Source organism: Mus pahari, chromosome X (assembly GCF_900095145.1).
Source record: "Mus pahari chromosome X, PAHARI_EIJ_v1.1, whole genome shotgun sequence".
In the NCBI taxonomy this organism is placed as follows: Eukaryota; Metazoa; Chordata; class Mammalia; order Rodentia; family Muridae; genus Mus; species Mus pahari.
Window position 1 is genome coordinate 136,049,116 of NC_034613.1, and position 21,113 is coordinate 136,070,228.

General features: G+C 37.8%; 1 protein-coding gene across 3 annotated transcripts in view; it reads right to left on the reverse strand.

The window, feature by feature from the left end:
• Positions 1-21,113, reverse strand: part of Mbtps2 (membrane bound transcription factor peptidase, site 2) — a 49,932-nt gene that overhangs the window by 23,622 nt on the left and 5,197 nt on the right. For all 3 annotated transcript variants that reach the window (XM_021188162.2, XM_029534284.1, XM_021188163.2), the window contains 3 exons: positions 19,044-19,245; positions 7,809-7,912; positions 4,801-4,928 (listed from right to left, as the gene is read on the reverse strand). In XM_021188162.2, the coding sequence (XP_021043821.1) occupies positions 4,801-4,928; positions 7,809-7,912; positions 19,044-19,245 (434 nt within the window). The remainder of the gene's footprint in view (positions 1-4,800; positions 4,929-7,808; positions 7,913-19,043; positions 19,246-21,113) is intronic.

Genomic DNA, 21,113 nt, shown 5'->3' on the forward strand with positions numbered 1-21,113 from the left:
CTGTCCTGGAACTCACTCTGTAGACCAGGCTGGCCTCGAACTCAGAAATCCGCCTGCCTCTGCCTCCCGAGTGCTGGGATTAAAGGTGTGCGCCACCATTCCTTACCTACCCTCAGTCAGGCTTAGGAAAAACGAAAGTCTATTCCTTAAAAATTTTATACTTGGTGCCTGATTATTATACACATATCCTATCTTTAGCTACGGGCTCTCAGTCCCATTAGAATGGTTTATTTTCCCGTAATTTAACCACAAGACATACTTTATATACCAACAGTTAATATCAGTAATAGTTGATTGTTTTGTCCTTTAATACATTTAATAAATACATACATGAAGCATTCAACTACTCCTGTTATTAAGTATGGTTTTTAAAATATTAATATATGCAAATTTTAGTCTTAACATGTTAAATAAGGAAAATTTCCCCATAGTAAACTTTCATTTTCAAATCTTTCCAATATTAAATCAACCTTTCATTCTTGAAATTTACCATATTTTCTGCTTTATTGCAATATATAATATATAACATGATATATGTTATATTATATTATATATATTTATTGTATAAATACGTGTTCATATAACATAATTACATAATATAAAATATAGCTCACATATATTTTATATATTATACATAATATATAGCATATGTAATTATATATGCTATATTATATATATAAATATAAATGTATTACTCATCTGTGCTGTATTTTCTTTTCTTCTTTTTGTTTTTTGTTTGTTTGTTTGTTTGTTTGTTTTTTTGGTTTTTCGAGACAGGGTTTCTCTGTGTAGCCCAGGCTGTCCTGGAACTCACTTTGTAGACCAGGCTGTCCTGGAACTCAGAAATCTGCCTGCCTCTGCCTCCAGAGTGCTGGGAATAAAGGCATGCACCACCACGCCCTGCTTTTTATTTTTTCTGTGCTGTATTTTCTTAATAAAATAAGGTTTAATTTCTGCTGGGTATTAGAGGGCAAATGTCTATGTTCTCAATTCTGAAGGTGAAGGCAGAAAGAACTGATGTTCAAGATGAGCCTGAATTACATAGTGAGATAATATGCCAAAGAAGAAAACAACAAAAACCCAAACCCTCCACCAAAATCCATGTATGGCAAACAAATAATGAAAAAAAAAAGCTTAGCAGCTTTTTGTATATGACCTGAAAAGTTTATGCTAAAATTTTCTTTCCCTTTTTGACTCTACTTCTGATAAAATACATAAGTATATGGAATAAAAATTGTAGACAAACAACTGAGAATACTTTCTGAGTACTATGCATGCAGTAAAAATGCATTAGTATAAAAGTAAAATTTTAAATTATGATAGTACTTTGAAAAGTTAATGTTACCTAACTGTTGTGTATATCAAAATATTTGCCTCAATATAAACATTACCTGACAATAGTTATTGTATAAATAAACATGGTTCGGGACTGGAGAGATGGCTCAGTGGTGAAGTAATGGGATCCGATGCCCTCTTCTGGTGTGTCTAAAGATTGCAACAGTGTACTCATATACATAAAATAAATAATCTTTAAAAATAAATAAACATGGTTCATGATAACTACATTGTACTATAATATCAAAGAAAAAGGGCTACTACAATGATATTCAGCAATTTTTTAATGTTTAAACTATGCTTTATATGATGGGTACATTTTTGACTATTACAGTATACATTATCACACTTTATAATCTTTTTTAAAGAAAACAATTTATTCAGGATTTCGAATTATTCTGCCTATAAAAGTGTTAGGGGAATTCTTTATCAACTTTTATAATTTCTCCTCTTTGCATTTAATAGCCGGATTAGTCAGTTTTCAGCTATTTTCCCATTCTTATATTCAATTTTCTAAAAACATTTTTCTTTTTTTCTTTTTTTAAAAGATTTATTTATTTTAATGTATGTGAGTACACTGTCACTCTTCAGACACACCAGAAGAGGGCGTAGGATCCCATTAGAGATGGTTGTAAGCCACCATGTGGTTGCTGGGATTTGAACTCGGGAGGGACCTCTGGAAGAGCCATTTCTCCAGCCCAACATCTTTCATAGATGAAAAAAAAACACTAACAACAGATAAAATTTTCTGTATATCAGATATTCACCAATGTGAATACAGAGTCTTTCAATAGCTACAATTTCCTGTTTATCAGATATTCATCAATCTAAATAATAAGTCCTATCAATAACTGTTTTTTCCAGTTGCTTAATGTTTTCTTCCAAATAACTCTTAGATTTATTACTCTGGTTCTTCTATAATTTCTCATTTTTGATTCTATATTTATTAATTACTTCATTATTTCTTTTTTAAAAGATTTATTTTGAGTGTGTGATTTATTTTACACACACACACACACACACACACACACACACACACACACACACACGCATGTGTGGTAGTTTGGGAGTCAAAAGAGTTCATCAGATTCCCTGGGCCTCGAGTTAAGGATGGTTATAAACCACCATATGAGTGCAGGTCCTTTGTGAGAGCAGCAAGTGCTTTTTCCATTTAACCTTTGAACCATCTCTCCAGCCCCTACCCTATTGTTCCTATCTATTTTATACTTGTTTTCACATTTCTTAAGTTTATTGCTTTACTGACTTATTTCCATTTCTGACTATACAACTGTATATGGCATTGAACTTTTCTTTTAGTAAAGCTTTATATTTACTAAATATATTTATTATATATTAGTAAGATAATGTCATTATTATTCATGAATGCATGACACTATCTTACTAATATATAATAATTATTCATGAATAATGAATCATAACTATCATATAATCAGGTTATGATTATTAAGACTTAGTTATTGATTTTTAATTAAATGGATCCAATTTGTGACTATGACAAATTTCTAAATTTTCTTACTATTATTTAGATTTGAGATCTGTGAGTATATGAATTTCTTTGTCAATTTCATGGGCATTTAAAAAGAAATTATATCTCCTGTGTTCATAACACACAATATGACTTACCTATTTTTATAAAACTAAGATTGCACGGTCTTACTTATTTTAATACCATGTTATGAGATGAATACATTATATTTATAATTCTCTTTGTACTTTTTCTATTTCATTTGGTAGTTTGGTATTTCATAGAATAAGAATCACATTATTAGTTTTCATGGTAGATTATATTCCTAATTATTATTAGCTGAGCATTATTTGCATAGAATATTCTGCATTTTTATTTTCCAATATTATAGTAATTTTTAGATAGATTTTTCTAAACATCACAAACTTGGGATACTTTTAAAATCTAAAGTAAGAGGTTTTTTTTTTAAGTGCTAGGAATTAAACCCAGGGTCTCATAGATGCTACACAAGCAACCTATAGTGAACTGTATCACAACCTGACATTTTAACAGTAGAGTTGTTCTCATTTGTGCTTGGGGTAATTTATAACAATTTAAGAAAATTATATTTTGGTTTTGTTAAGTTGGCTTATATTATCAATTGATACAAGGTCTTTTTTTCTTTTGTTTACTTCATACTTTCATTCAATATGATCACTTGAAAGGCTTAAATGTATTTTTCAGATCATTTACTGTATACTATGACACCCAAACCACAATTTCTGACTTAATCTCAAGCATAGCATCTTATTCACTCCATAAGCAAATAAGAGAAGCCGGGTATGTTGGCGCATGCCTTTAATCCCAGCACTCGGGAGGCAGAGGCAGGTGGATTTCTGAGTTCGAGGGCAGCCTGGTCTACANAGTGAGTTCCAGGACAGCCAGGGCTATACAGAGAAACCCTGTCTCAAAAAACCAAAAAAAAAAAAAAAAAAAAGCAAAAAAAAGGTAAGAGTATCTTGCATGCAGATTTATGGCTTTTTACTTTACCATTTCCATTTTTTTTAAAGAAAAAAATTGAGTCATTTATATATGTAAATGTTTTGCCTATATAGCCTGTGGAGGTCAATATATTAAGTCCCCTGAACTGTGAACCACCATGTGGGTTCTGAGAACCAAATTTAGGTCCTTTTCAAGGGTATCAAGAGCTCTTCCATGCTGAGCTGTCTCTAGCTCCTAAAGGAAATTTTACTACATTCTATTTATTTTGTGCATGCATACATTAGGGCATAAACACAGAACTCAGAGGACAACTTGTAGATATTGGCTCCCTCCCTCCTGCCATGTAGGAACTAGAAATTGAACTGAGGTCATTAGGCTTGGCAGCAAATGTCTTTACTCCCTGAACCATGTTGCTGGCCGTACCTCAATTCCTTTTTTATTCCATGTTAGTTATCTTATACCACAGTCTCCTGTTCAAAAATTCTATTTTCATACTTGCTTATATTCCATTTAAGGATTGTGGTAGACTTGTCTTGTGTTCCTTTAGCTGAAGTGGATCTGTTTTTCCCATAATTTCTCCCCTCCATAATTGTATATCTTCGGGTGAGTCTTTCTGTCTGAACTCTGAGAGTGCTAAAGTTCAGCATCAATCCTTGCACACCATCCTTTCTTCATTCTTGAATTATGATTTATCATGTGACTGGCTTGTCATGTTCTCTCTTGACTTTTACACATTTCTTTGTATATTTCAGCTAAGTTGACATTCTTCATAGTTGTGGTTTCAGGTTTTAATCATGACTTTGCTTCAGTGAATATAGTGTTCCCTCCTGCTTTTAATTTAAATTTTTAGTAATTTATATTGTTTTTTAAAAATTGCTCTAATAAGCTGAACTTATTAACCAAATGTTATTTTTCATGAGACTACTTTCAATAAAACCACAGAAAATCAAAACTCAAAAACAGATAAACATTTAAAAATAATGAAGTCTGTTTATTACCTGCACAAAATATCCTTAGCTGCTGGACTGGTGATATAAGTTGCAAATGGGTGGTGAAAAGATCAACAAATGCCCCAGGATAAATAATGAAGAGAAAAATTCCAAAGCCATTAAATCGAACTTGCTCCCTAAGAAAACATGTAAAAATCATATTAAGAAAAAGGAATTTACTAATATTATTATACTTGTGAAGTTAATAATGATGCAATCTTAAAATTCACTATAATTCTAATCTTTAAAAGTAATCTTCCTGGAGAGATAAAATATACAGAATAAAAACTAATAATCATAACCTTAAAATAGTGTAATACAGATTTGGCCTAGGTTCTAGAAAACTCTGGGATACACTTAAAATGCCAAAACTTTAGGATTTGTCTACTGTTGAATATATAAATAATATTTGATATATAGGGAGAATTAGCTAATAATTCTATGAAAATTCAATGATAGAAAGTTACAGTGTACTATTATCTATTTTCAGAGGACAAAGGGGAATACATAACTCAAGTATATGATTCAAACACATTCATTTGCCTTAGTTATTATAAATAAGCCTCAAACTTTATGTAAGTATATTTCTGTTCAGCAAATACTAAGATAAGTACATTTAAAAAGAGTTAATGGTAAAGATAGTCCTTAAAAGGAATAGTTTTGTACCACTTCCTAGGATCAATCAGGTATTATAAGGAAAGCATTACCTTAATAGAAATATGTAAGACAACTATATAATTCCCTCTTTGTTGGTAAGGATATTTCATTGTTCATAGTGGCAGATGGTGCTGTGTAGTCTGCTAGTGCAGAAAAGTGATCAGTGGTTTTCCCCAGCTGTAAATCTCTCTCTCTCTTTTTTTTTTTTCGAGACAGGGTTTCTCTGTGTAGCCCTGGCTGTCCTGGAACTCACTCTGTAGACCAGGCTGGCCTCGAACTCAGAAATCCATCTGCCTCTTCCTCCCAAGTGCCCGGCCAGCTGTAAATCTTATGAGCTATAACAGCAACCAGTCTGCTAAGATTGTTATGTGGATAACTACATTTCTGATTGGATTTAGGTCTGCTCTACAGAAGGCAAGTCATGCTCGCTAAACCTGGACAAAACCCTGTAGGATGGGAAGTGTGGTGGCTTAATAAAAATAGACACCATAAGCTCATACATTTTATTGCTTAGTCACCGGGGAGTGGAAATATTTAAAAGGATTAGGAGGCCTAGGGGGTGTTGAAGTAGGTGTTGATTAGCTGGACGAAGTGTGTCACTGGGGGTAGGCTTAAAGGTTTCAAAAACCCATGACAGACCCAGTCTTTCTCTCTGCCTGCCTACCTGCTAATCAGGATATAAAGCTCTCAGCTACCGCTCCAGTGTCATGTTCCATACTATGATGATAATGGACTAAACCTCTGAAACTGTAAGCAAGCTCAAATTAAGGTAAAGAGATAAAAAGTTAACTCTCTTTATATCCATAGATTAGTGATGCTTTCATCTATTATCAGAGATTCTTGCTACTCTTTTTTTTTTTTTTTGCAGTGGATGGCACTTAATACAGAGATTCACAACTGGTCAAAGTGCAGAGAATAAGTTCAGCCATATATGGGCCATCTATATCACACACCCATTTCCTTGAAGCTCAGAGAAACATTGTGGAGGAGGAGGCAGAAAATTTTTAAAAGCCACTTTGGGGAGGACTGCTGCAAAACACTGTCTTCCAGATGTAACTTGGTCAGTACAGTCATGAACTCACAACAGCTATTTCCCCTAGCTGAGAAGTTACTGGCAGTTGACGGTTTCTAGGAGATTGTCAATGCTCCAGTGGATGGCACTACAAGCATGCAGATAACAGGTAGCATTACTAAATGGTATGCGGAGAACTTGGGAGGGAGATGGGAATCTGAGAGGAGCTGGATGAAAGGAATGGGGGATAGATATGATCAAAATATATTACATACATATGTAGGATTTTCAAAGAATAAATAGAAAGTATTAAAATGTTATCCAATTGTTTCACAAACATACTGTAAAAAGTTTTTAAAAGCCTTTTTAAAAGTTAACTGCCTCTTTAAACCAGTTGTGTGCACATCAAATATGCTGTATTATGATGAATGTCTATTTGCTGTAGCTAAATTTGTTCATAAACAACCGGAAAACAATGATGATTAATCTTCTCCTCCAGAACAGTGATTTGCCTTCTCCCTGGTCCATGCACACAAAAGATGAAACATTCCTGCCTGTATGTTTTTGATTATGGTAGACTTGTTATGGGGTAGCAGGGAAGCAGGGAACACACTCACCTTCTTCCCATCTTAGATATCACTGAAGCCAGCACTTCCAGGTTTTTTTGTTCTACCCAACATAGGACATGAACAGAAGCAGGAAACTGTTTCAGATGGAAGCTTTACCATTCTAATACTTGGAAGACCGAGGCAGGAAGACCCCGAGTCTGAGGTTAGCCAGGGTTAGAGAAATCTTTCTTTCCTACTACCCACTCCCCCCTCCAAAACATTTTGAGAGAGTGGCAAAGGGTTGAATTCAGGGAATGCTAGAGGATGGGGCAGTGGGTAAAGAAACTTTCTGTCAATCCTATGACCTGACTTTGGTCTCTGGGACCCACATGGTGGAAGAAGAATAAAGGACTCCCACAAGTTATTCTCTGACTTCCACAAGTATGCCACATCATGTGTGTGCACATGCATGCATGCACAAACATACACACATACATAATAAAACTTTTAAAATAAAAGACTAGAGAAAAACCTTAAAGCACTGAGGTTATAATCATGCTGCATAAAGCAAAGGACAGAAAGATGTAGAATACAAATGATTACATTACTAGAAGGTGATATCAGCTGTATATTAATTTTTTAATAGAGAAGCTTCCCCAAAGTAATAAGTGGTGGGTATACATTGAATAATATCTACAAAAGAAAAAAAGTCATCAAATATACAGGATTTCAGGAAGAAATCCCCTTAAATGAAAAGCTCCTTTGTATGTAGTAGAAAAGAAAAAGTTAAGTCTAATTACCTAATAGCTGCTATACCATGTCCAATTTCATGTACAACACCACTAATGAGGACTGCAGCGAAGAAGTAAGTCAGTTGATTGACAGGTAAATTTATACCAGGAACCTGTTTATGGACATAATATAGCAATGATTATCAGTGTGGATACAGCAGAGTCCCATTTGCATACCAAGAGGCAAAGCTGAAACCTCTAAACTTAATATTTCATGATCTAAAAGTATTATGACCATTAATGATTAAATTTTACTTCTATCATAATTAAAGAAAAAGCAATGCTTTGTTTTGTTTTAACCTGTGTATTTTCTATAAATCAGACATATGACCAATTTAAAGGGAACAGGAAAAACTATATTAAAAACTTGCATCTCTAGATTCCCAAGAGCTTGGCCATGGAAAAGAATGAAGGTACCCGAGTGTGAGAGAAAGCAGGGTGACACTGATGGTGGCAGTGGTTGATCTATCCTCAATTTAAGGGTTGGAGGCTCAATTTGGGAACGCTCCTTAAAATCATGAGTCCTAGCTAGCAGTAGTGGTGCACACCTTTAATTTCAGCACTCAGGTGGCAGAAGTAGGCAGATCTCCAAATCTGAGGCCAGCCTGGTCTATAAAGTGAGTTCTAGGACAGCCAGGAACATAGAGAGATCCTGTCTTGTACAAAAGTTTGTAGTCCTATCACTAAACTGTTTACTCCAAGATTTCAAAAGTTTATGCTGAGTCATAAAGCAAATCAGTGAGGCTCTCTTTAATACTCACAACTTAGAAGAGGTAAGAAAACATAATGGAGGCTGTTACAACAAAATGCCTGATCAGTGTGGGCACACCATCCCCTCATTCCTCTTACCCTATCAATTTACCTCTTAGATAAATAGAACCGGGGGGGTGGGGGTTATGGGAACTTTCGGGATAGCATTTGAAATGTAAATAAAGAAAATAATAATAAATTAAAAAAAAGAAAAATAGAACCAAAGATGCACACATTAATGCAATATAGACTTATGGACACATGAAGAAGCAGTTGTTTTATAATCGTTTATTCTAAAAATGTTGTGCATATAGATATCGGTGCATACATATGGAAAGAATTCTACTATCCAGGCTGACCAGGAAAATTTTTTGATAGCCAAGAGAGCCCTATAATAAGGTAAATCATTTCTCAAAATGAGAACCTAAACATATGTGTCTGCTGTAAACAGACACCATGAGCAAGCCAACTCTTTTTTTTTTTTTTTTAATTATATATAAGTACAATGTAGCTGTCTTCAGACATACCAGAAGAGGGCATCAGGTCTCATTATGGATGGTTGTGAGCCACCATGTGGTTGCTGAGATTTGAACTCAGGACCTTCAGAAGAACAGTCAGTGCTCTTAACCGCTGAGCCATCTCTCCAGCCCCCAAGGCAACTCTTATAAGGACAATATTTATTTGGGGCTGGCTTACTAGTTCAGAGATTCAGTCAGATATCATTAAGGCAGGAGCATGGTAGCATCCAGGCAGGCATGGTGCAGGAGGAGCTGAGAGCTCTCTGTCTTTATCTGCAGGCCTCTAGGAGAAGACTGGCTTCCAGACTGCTAGGACTAGGGTCTTAAAGACCGCCCCCAGAGTGACACACCTACTACAACAAGGCCACACCTCATAATAGTGCCACTCCCTGGCCTAAGCATATACAAACCATCACATGGAACACCCATTTCTCTCAGTATAAGACTTGGCACCCAAAAGAAATCTCTCTGGAGAAAATCCTTTCCTTCATTTATGAATTATCATTTTAATGCTAACTAAAAATGCCTAAAATGGGAAAATTGGGGTTTGGGGAGATGGCTCAGTGGTTAAGAGCAATATACTGCTCTTGTAGGGGAGTTGGATTAAATTCCAGCACCCACACTGTAGCTCACACTGTAACTCCAGGTCCAGGATGTGACATACTATTCTAGTCTCCATGAGCATGAAATCCACACACGTGGACATACATACTAAAACATTCATACACATAAAATACAAATAAATAAATCTTTAAAAACAAAATAGGAAAACTTAAATAGAAGCCTCTAACCCTGATCACTCTGCAAACAGAAAACAGAACTATTTCCAATGCATTGCCATAGCCTTCTAGTCTTTCCTATACACCCTACTTTCAAACTTACAAACATGACTTTGAAACTTACATTTTAGCCTAATATCTCTTTATGAGTATTTTCTAGTTTTATGTTTATTTTTTCTAGTCTTTTTTTTTGGAGACAAAGTTCTATAGCAGAGGGCTGGGATTACATGTTTGCACTATACCATACCTAATTCAACATGATTTTTTTAAAAAAAAAAAAAAAGGGAACTGCTCAGCAGTTAAGAGTAATTGTTCTTGACCCAGCACCGATATTTTGGCTGCCAACAATCCATAATCCTAGTTCCAGGAAATGTAACAGACATGTATGAGGTATACATATATGCCTAACATTCATACAGTTAACACAAATAGATAAAATAATGTTTAGATTTTATGTGTATGAGTGTTTTGTTTGCATATATGTATGTGTACCACATATGTGCCAGGTCCCCACAAAATCAGAAGTGTGCCTTAGATACCCTAGAACTGGAATTGTAGATGGTCATGAGCCACTGACTCGATTCTGAGAACTGAACCTGGGTCCTCTTTTTCTTTTATTATTATTTTTCTATTAATTATTCCATTCGTTTATATCTCAAATAATATCCCACTTCCCAATTACCTCTCCACAGCCCCCTCATCCCAAATCCACCTTCTCCCTCATCCCCTTTGCCTCTATGAGGGTGCTCCCCTACCCACCCACTCTCTCCTGCCCTACTGTTCCAGCATCCCCCTATGCTGAGGCATCACACCTTGATGTCAGACAAGGCCATCCTCTGCTACATATGCATTTAGAACCATGTATACTCCTCCCTGTACACTCCTTGGTTGGTCTAGTCCCTGGGAGCCTGGGTAGTCCTGCCAGCCGATATTGTTCTTCCTATGGGGTTGCAATCCACTTCCACTCCTCCAGTCCTTCCACTACCCCCACCCCCACAGGGGTCCCTGAGCTCAGTCTGATGGTTGACTCCAAGAATCCACATCTGTATTGGTCAGTTGCTGGTCGAACCTCCAAGGAACAGCCACAGAACCGTGTTCTCTTTAAGGCAACAAATGCTCTTAACCTCTCAATAACGTCTCCAACCACTTTATTTTCAGAAATGAGATCTCTCTCTCTGGGACCTGGAGTTCAATGAGTAGGCTAGGCTGCCTGGACAGAAAGCCCTAAGAATTCTCCTGTCTCTACCTCCTTGCATTACGATTGGGAATGTGCACCATCAGGCCTGGTTTTTGTTTTGTTTTGTTTTTTAACCAGCACTTTAATAAAGTTTTTTAATAGGTACATTATATTTTGTGGAATGAGTTGCTGTTGATCATTTAACTATTTTATAAGGTTTTGCTTTTTTGATTATTAAATTCCCAAGTGTGAACTTTTCTAAATACATACGCCCCTGCATACACAAGCAGACAGAGGCCAAAGGAGGATGGTAGATGTCTTCTTCTATTGCTCTCCACCTTCCTTACTTGTTGTATGAACGTATGTGGAATGTGGAGGCTAGCTAGAGTACCTATGGAAGCTAGAGGACATGAAGGAATTGGTTCTCTCCTTCCAATATGTGGGTCCTGTGGATAGCACTAAGGTTGTCAGGCTCAGTTAGAAGCACCCTTACCCAATGAGCCATCATCCTGGCCCCTCTCTATCTTAGGTTTTGAGACAGGGTCCCTCACTGAACCTGAGGCCCCATCATTTCAGCTAGTCTAGAATGTCTAGAGAGCTCCAGAGATCAGCCTGTCACATGATATCACATGATACTGGGTTTGCAAGCACGAAAAGACTTGTGGGTACTGGGAATTTAAACTCAGCTCTTCTCACTTTAACAGCAATGAGGATGATGAGCCATCTCCTCATCCAGCAAGTTTCTGCTCTCATGATAAAGATACTGCACAGGCTAGGAACGGTGGTGCACAATTTAATCCCCAGACCTAAGAGGCAGACGCTCATGTCTGAGACGACTAGCCTGGCCTACCTATCGAGTATTGTTAGCCCAAAGTGAGACGCTCCAAATGAAAACAAGTTTTAAAAAGACACCTGTGGGCTGGAGAGATGGCTCAGCAGTTAAAAGCACTGACTGCTCTTCCGAAGGTCCTGAGTTCAAATCCCAGCAACCACATGATGGCGCACAACCATCTGTAATGAGATCTGATGCCCTCTTCTGGGGTGTCTGAAGACAGCTACAGTGTACTTACATATAATAATAAATAAATCTTTTTTTTAAAAAAAAAAGAATCCCTAAAGCCAGTTTGTTTCTAGACTGGTGACAGCTGATTCTTCAGCCCCAGCTAACCAGAATCATAAAATTTTTAAATCAAAATAGCAAAATAGCCTGATGTCTTTAAATGCCCCTCTGCAGTGTCACAAGCCATCCTCTGGACTGTTCTTTCAACACTCTTAGCTTCCAACTGAGCTCTCAACACTCAGTGGCTTTTTAAACCCAAAGTTCCAAAGTCCTTGCACAATCCTCCCAAAAACATGGTCAGGTCTGTCCCAGCAATACCCCACAATCCTGGTACCTTTGTCTTGGTTAGGGTTTCTATTGCTACAACAAAGTGCCATGACCAAAAAGCAAATTGAGGAGGGAAAGGGTTTTTTGGCTTACACTTCCAGATCACTGCTCATCACTGAAAGAAGTCAAGACAGGAACTCAAGCAGGGTAGGAACCTGGGGGCAGGAGCTAATACAAAGGACATGGAAGGGTGCTGCTTACTGGCTCGATCCTCTGGCTTGCTTAGCCTGCTTTCCCATAGAACCGAGGATGGGATGGGCCCTTCGGCAATGATTACTAGTTGAGACAGTGACTTATAGCTGGATCTCATGGAGGCATTTTCTTAAGTGAGGTTCCCCCCTTTTAGATAACTAGCTTGTGTCAAGTTGACATAACACTAGCAAGCACAAATACACAAATCTTATCGAGCTACTCTCTTAAAAACAGGTAAAGTTAAGGCAAGCTCATTCTATTCAGATCTGCACTCTGAGTAGTAGTCTACTCATGGCTTTTTCCTAATGTATTGACATACTTGCTATTTTATTTGAAACAGGTTGACAAGTAACTTGGTTGGGAGACTAGCTTGATGTTAAATTTACAGTGATCTTCCTGCCTCTACCTCCTGAGTTCTGGAATTATAGACATGTACTATCATGTTCAGCTGCATTTCTCTCTTTCTTACTAATCTGTTAACTATAATTCAAACACTAGTATTGGTCCTTTGTAATACATGTGAGAAATGTATCCTCCAATTTATTTGCCATATTATCTTACTTTGTTTTTAGTTTTTAATATTAAAAAATCTTAGGGGTATCAAATCTATGAATATTCAACATTTCCTAAAACATCAAGATTGAATATAAGTGCAAACCCTGGACCCTGGGTGATGGTGGTCCATTAGCTTAGATTTACCAACAGTAATAAGTGGACCAGTTTAGTTGGAGTAGCTGTGTTTTGTGGAAAGTACATAGGAAATCTCTGTCTTTCCTCTCAATACTGCTATAAACTTAAACCTACTCTAAAAATAACATATTCAAAAATCAAAATAAGAACAAAGATATACTGTTTACTGTTACATATAAGCATTCTATAGTTCTGACATTAGCTTTCTGTCCTCATTCCATGCTCATGTAAATTAACAACCTACATTTCCGTTTTCATTCAAGAACTTTTGCAAACTAAAGCTTCCCACTGTCTCAATCAGACTATGGACTGACTCCACAGGAGGTGACTTTCACTTTTTAAGCCTTGAAATCAAAGAAAGATTCACAGAATGTGGCTCAGTTCTCTTCTACACTCCATTGATTTGGAGTGTCCATTCTCTGATTATGAAACTCATTTTCATAATGAACATTTTAAATGTCTGTGTGATATCTTGTTATCTGGATTCTCTCTCTTTAAAGATTTATCTATTTATTTTTAAAGATTTATTTATTTCATGTATGTAGGTACACTGTCGCTGTCTTCAGACACACCAGAAGAGGACATCAGATCCCATTACAGATGGTTGTGAACCACCATGTGGTTTCTGGGATTTGAACTCAGGACCTTCGGAAGAGCAGTCAGTGCTCTTAACCGCTGAGCCATCTCTCCAGCCCCTGGATTCTCTTTATTCAGACCTTACTGAGCAACTTTTTTTCTTCCACAAATATCAGTGTCCCATTTCTTCTTTCCCACACTGGGTAAAATATCTGTTCAGTTTTTTTTTCTTTTTCTGATGCCTCTTTAAATGGATTCCCTTAAGCTTAGCTCTCACCTTGATGTGCCAGGGTGGGGAAATACCCAGGAGGGTCTCCACTCTCTCAGAGGAAAATGGGGGTTGGGAGAGGGGTAGGGACTGGCTGGGATCAAGGACAGTGATCAGGATGTAAAGTGAATTTAAAAGAAAAGAAAAAAGACTGGCTCTCATAATGCTATCTAGTGCACAAATCGGCCTGCAGCAAAGCACAGCTCGCTTTTATTTCAAATAACTCACTTAATTTTATGCAACCAGCTCTCTGTTCTTTCTCTACATTGTCTTCTGGATACACAATAAAGAAGAAAAAAAGGTAAAAGTCTGAGTTTGTGACTGACTATAGCCACAGATGGCAGGTCTTATTGGCTGGCAACAGTCCAAGATGACAATCTGTCTCTGACATGATTGCAAAGTATTAGATGTACCAGAGCACCAAATGCAGGACACTCTTCCAACCACACACAGTGCCAAGGCTGTAAGAATCAATACGGAATAAGGCTGCAGGAAATTAAGAGTAAACCAGAAGTATGTTCCTTAAGCTCTGAGGATTTATATCAAAGACAAGAGCCAAGGCATTCTTAAAATTATACTCAAATATTAATGGCAGACTTCTGACCTTTTAACAGTTCCACGGCACAGATCACTTAGTATTTTTATGAATAGTGAGTAAACTGAGAAGTAAAGAGAAGAATAATTTGTCTACGTGACAATTTTCAGTTAGAACTGCAGCAGGCAGACAGGCTAATGATCAGAATGTCTTGAAATGGGCTCTTATCTTCTTTCTTGAAAACTAACTACTTGTAGAACCAAGAGTCATCATTTAACTGTCCATGCACCCTGCAGCTTCTCATTAAATTAATCGCTGTCTGAGAATCATTATGGGAAACCATCCGCCTCATTCTCTCCTCCCCCATTTTGGAAACTGAGGATTTCATCCGTACAGATAATACAATCTGAGGCATGACACCATATGATGTGTTTATAGAAAGATAAAGAGAGAGGGGCAGTTATGTTCTGTTGCCAGGTAACTGCGGGTTGGAGCATACCTGGCTCTTGCCAGGTAACGATGGGGTGGTATTTACACAGAATGCTGAGATACTGTGTTTAGATCAAATCTGCCCTTTCTCGATCTTCCAACACTTCCCTTATCCCACTACCATTTTTCCCTCCCCAGTCCATCTGCTCTTTTGTTAACCCATGGACTCCTCTTAGTGCTGCCACTATGTGCATTGGCGTAGACAGTCTTCTATGGGGTAGCCCCTCAGGAGCCTCCATTCTCTGCCACAAATTTAGTTTAGATCCTTATTATTTCTAACATGAATCATTGCATCTGTACTCTTAAATGATCTCCCCATCTTTGACCTAACTTTGGCTCATTTTGCATAGAATTAATCCATAGGTAAAACAGAAACTTTCTAGAGAGGTCTTTCACGGCCTAGATACTACCAATATCTCCCATCTCCTACTTGTCATATTGTTCTCTTATAATACGCCTACCTGTGGAGCCGTGGACCATGAGTGGGCCTGGTCCTCCGCGGACCTAAGGCTAGAAGTCACAGAGACCCTGAAGGGAATGGTAGAAGCTTTGCTTGCTCCTGGGCACCAGGCCTCTGTTACTAGCCACAGCCCCCCATAAATTTGTGGCCATCAGCCATGTAAGGGCAACGCCCTAAGCCCCCCCACAGGTAGGAAAGGGCAAGACCTGTGGTCCTTAGGCTTAAGACAGAGATTAACATTCTTTTTTTTTAATTAGATGTTTTCTTTATTTACATTGCAAATTTTATTCCCTATCCTCACCCCCCCCCAAAAAAATCCCCCTATTCCATCCCCCTTCTCCCTGCTCATTAAGCTACCCACTCCCACTTCCCTATCCTGGCATTCCCCTTCACAAGACCAAAGGCCACTCCTCTCATTGATGTCCCACAAGGCCATCCTCTGCTACATATGCAGCTGGAGCCATGGGTCCCTCCATGTGTACTCTTTGGTTGGTGGTTTAGTCCCTGGGAGCTCTGGGGGTACTAGTTGGTCCTTATTGTTGTTCCTCCTATGGGAGATTAACATTCTAATGAGGTACCTAGAGAGCTTAGCCAATAAGTTTTCTTCTCAGACACTCCTCCCTGGAAATGTATTTAATCTCAAGCCTGCCCTGGGATATGGTTTTACTCATCTACTTTCTGCCATGACAATAAATGGCTTAAAACCATGAACTGACTCTTTTCATTGGGATCAGAGGCCTTCCGAGCCCCCTTCCCAGTGGGAGCTCCCTCTCCCCCTAGGCCAGATCCAGCCCAGGGGGCCAGATTCCTTTCTCAGCTCCTCTGAGACTTCCTGCGGTACCTGGGTATCTGAGAGCCAGGGAACCCCATGGCCCTGGCCTCTTCACAGCTGTGCTGTGCCACAGACTGCTTTCTCATTGCAGGAGCAGTGTCCAGGGGCTTCCCTATGGCCCAACACCGGTCCAGCAGCAGCCCACCTCGCCAAGAGGCAGAGCAAACAGGGACCCAAAAACCTACATCTACCTTCTAAACTTTCACCATATTCCTCATAGGGCAGGCCAAAATTATGTATACTTCCTTGAATGAACCTTCTATGCAACTCCCTTCTTCCTTTCCCCTTTTCTCTCTCTCCATCCCCCATCCTCAGATTGAACTTAGGGCCTAATGTATGCTAGCCAAGTGCTCTACCATTTAGTTATGCCTCCCAACACCTTTTACTTTGGGACAGGTTCTCACTAAGTTGCAAAAGTTGCCCTTGAACTTGCTTTGTAGTCATGGCAAGCCTTCAACTTACTCCTATCTCAACCTCCCAAGTAGTTGGGATTATAAGCTTGTACCACTAGGCCTGGCTTTTCTTTGCCATTTTAAAGGAGTAAAACATAATGTACATAGATAATATCATCATTAATGATGGATACACTATTTACTAACTGGTCCTGGGAAAATGATGTAACATCTTTGGGCACTGGCTTTCTCATCTGTAAGCCAGGAAGAACAAAGTAAACTTTATTAGTGTATCCTGCACTTTGACCATTGCTGAGAGAACAAAATAAAATACAATACAGAAACCTCACATGGGAAACACTGCCCGTGTTACCTAGAAATTTATGATTATTAGGATACTTCTTACTGTGCTCCATGTAAAGGTGCTCTTTCTATTCCTGAAATGCTCACTTATCATCAGTCTCATCTTCCATTTCCAGGCTATGTGAACTGCCCTCATCATTCTGCTCTCTCCTCCTTTCCTAGTGCCACGTACACCTTATACTTCTTTTGTTACACAGTACCGTGTATAATGTCCAATCAAATAACAATCATAGCATCTCATCTTCTAGACTGAAAATTTCATGAATGTGAGCTCTAGGTTTTGTTTTCCAGGTTACTGAGACCCTGTACATGGCCAGCAGGAAGGATACACTCATGAAATGTTTACTGAAGAAATAATTCCCGTCTTATGCAGCAGCTCCACCTAACAAATCGTCTCAATCTAAGAAAGAGGTGTGACCATCCTTTATTACTTGTAAGTTTTTCCACATTTGCCCAACTTAGCAGAAGTCACAGAGATCAGATTTCCTTCTTTTTAAAATAATCTGTTCCTAACCCTTAAATGTCCTATGAATAAGAACATTATTAAAAACAACACTCATAACTCATGGAGTAGAAACTACAAGTATAAAAATGTGGGCTAGAGAGTTGGCTCAGCAGTTAAGAGCACCAATTGCTCTTCCAGAGAACCTGAGTTCAATTCCTAGCAACCACATGGTGGCTCAACCATCTCTAATAGGATCTGATGCCCTCTTCTGGTGTGTCTGAAGACAGCTACAGTGTACTCATATACATAAAATAAATAAATCTTTTAAAAAATGTGAAGTAGAAATAAATATATAAAAGTTGAAAAATTGTGAAGTGAAACTGAGCCAATGTCAGGCACTCCTGCAAGCTGATGATGTAGGGGCTGTAGCTCAGGAGTATAGCACTTGGCTTACATGCATGATGTACTTTGAGGCTCCAGGACTGCCAAAAGATAAGATATAAGCCCACACATGAGCTTTAAAGGAAGAATTACTATAATAGATTACAACCAGTGGAGTAAATCCTAGCATATATTTTTTTACATTAAATCACAAGGTGGAGGCTGGAGAGGTGGATCTGTAGTTAAGAACACGTACTGCTTTTGCAGAGGACCCAGATTTGGTTCCCAGCATCCACATGGTGGCATACAATGTCTGTAACTACAGTTCCAGGGAATTCAATGCCCCCTTTTGACCTCTGTGGATACCAGACATGTACATAGTGCACATATATGCAGGTAAAACAGTCACAAAAAGTAAATCTTAAAAAGAAATCACAACGTGGGTGTAGTGACTCATATATCTGAAATCTCAGCAGGTGTGAAGCAGAGGCAAGACAATCTCCATGAGTCTGAGGACAGCCGAGGCTGCATAATACTAGGCTAGCCCAGCTTATAGAGTATGATCTAGTTTCAAAGAAATCCCAGTGATCATTCGAAAATGTCTCATACCTTGCCCTCCCAGCACCAGCCTTATAGTTAAGAACATTAAATTCTGAAAACCATGAAAAAGACAAGGGAGTATTGCACAGGGTTAAGATGTATGTTACAGAGATCTCAAGTCAGCATGCTTGCTCCTTGAAAGAAGTAATCATTACACATCTCAAGAAGACAACCTGAGTTAAGGGGAAGCGGTCATGACTGCCTGTCTTATTGGTCATCCATTTATTCTCTGCCCCAGTTATTTCCACTGCCATCAAATACTGTGACAATTTCTGCTAATTTTTTACTAACGGTTTCTAGTTAAGTGTGTAATCTGAAAAATTATGAGGCATTTTACTTTAATGTCTACTTAAGCCAGAAAAAATAATATCTGTGTTTAAGCAGTTAAGACAAAAAAAGAATGTACTTACCACAACTTGCAATACCTGTTCATTGTGAAGAGAGGAGGAGGAAGAGGAAGAAGAGGAAGAGGAAGAGGAGGAAGAGGAAGAGGAAGAATAAGGAGAGGGAGAGTCAGCCATCATTTGTGCCAAAGTCTGCATCAGTGTTTTTCCAAGGAGAAAAAAAGAGCTGAACATGGCAATCACGCCAAACACCATTCCAAAATTGAACCTGGCAACAAGAACAAAAACAAACATGTAAGTATACAATTCTTCAAAGTGCATGGACTAACAAAGTAATTGGCCACATTTTGTAACTTTTAAACAATGGCTAAAAACACCAATAGCTCAGCCTTGTTTCCCTATCTAAACTGATTGACTCATAGGTAATTCTAACAAACTTCATACTCTGACACCCCAAAAAGCTAAATATCACTGCCAATTTTTTAAAAAGGGCTGAGGGGGGAGGGGTTCCTCTCTATTTGCTCATTTACTACAGCCCAGTTTTGCTTGTGTTTACTATAGTTAGAAATGCTCTTAACATTAGGGCATTCACTTATTTCACATTACTTATTTTCTATTCTACTGTCTGCATCTTATTTATTGCATTTTAGCTTTGCGATAAATTAGTTTAAATATCAAAGGAGGCAAATTTAATAGTTTTGTTTATTCTGGTATTTTTTTAAGATTTATTTATTTATTTAATATATGTGAGTACACTGTCCTTGTCTTCAGACACACCAGAAGAGGGCATCGGATCCCATTATAGATGGTTGTGAGCCACCATGTGGTTGCTGGGAATTGAACTCAGAACCTCTGGAAGAGCAGTCAGCACTCTTAATCACTGAGCCATCTCTCCAGCCCCTATTTTGTTGTTTCAATAATAAAAATTACTCTTATGGCTGGGACTAATCTGTTATTTGTTTTTTATAAAGTTCTGTTGTGAAATTTTACGTTGTAGAATTGTTTTAATAATCTCACTTTTGCCTTAATGTTCATCCTTTCTGGCTTTCTGATTATTTGTTTATATTTAACTTAAATACATTTGGAGCTTTCTTTACATTTATGTGTGTACTGTTCACATATTTACTTTTAAAAATTTTACAATGTTGTTTCTTTATTTCTGAATCGTAATTTTTTTGTCTTCATTTATAATGTTAAAATTGATAACATAACTCCAACCTAAAATCTAGAAAATATTTTAGAAAGCAGAAAGATAATTCAAAGGCCGTTACATTATCAACTGTGTTCTATTTCCAAGGCAATCAACAGGTGAAGTCTTATAACTGAAAGTGGACATTTTCCATAATATTTTAGACTTTCAGGTGAAAAACTTTAAAGAGAAAATTAAAAGTTGTTAAACTATCCACAGGATCAATCTGAAGTGCCTTTTCTATTTTGCCTTTTTCTTTTCTTCTATTACTTTATTTAATTACTTTGAGACAAAGACTCATTATGTACCCTGGAATTGCCCAGAACTTGCTATGCTGTACAGGCTTCCCTCAAATTATCAATTCTCCTGCCTCAGACTTTAGAGTGCTGGGATTCTTAGAGGTATGTGCTGCTGTTTCTACTTGGAGTTTCATTTTTAACAGAAAGTAGTTTAGAGTACATTATTCACTAGCCCCAAATTCTCTCAACTAAGAACCTGTTATGGGGAGCTGGAGAGATGGCTCAGAGGTTAAGAGCACTGGCTGCTCTTGCAGAGGACCCAGATTCAGTTCCTAGTACCACATGTTGGTTCACAACTGCCACTCCAGTTTCAGGGGATTTGACACTGGCTCCTGTGAGTATTGCATGCAAATTCAGCAAAACAAAATGACAGAATAAAAATAAACACATCTTTTTTAAAAAAATTGTTAGAATATTAGGTGTCCCAAAGACCACAGAAAATATAAAAGTATAAATTTTCATAAGTGTCTCATTCCATTCATTCATTCATTCATTCATTCAATCAATCAATTTAGGCTTTCCTTGGGTCCCCTAGAAGAACAGCAACTGCTTTTAATTGCTGAACCATCTCTCCAGTCTCCCTCATTTACTTTTTGTTTGAGACAAGGTTCTCATGTAGCTCAGACTGGCCTCAAACTTAAATCTAAC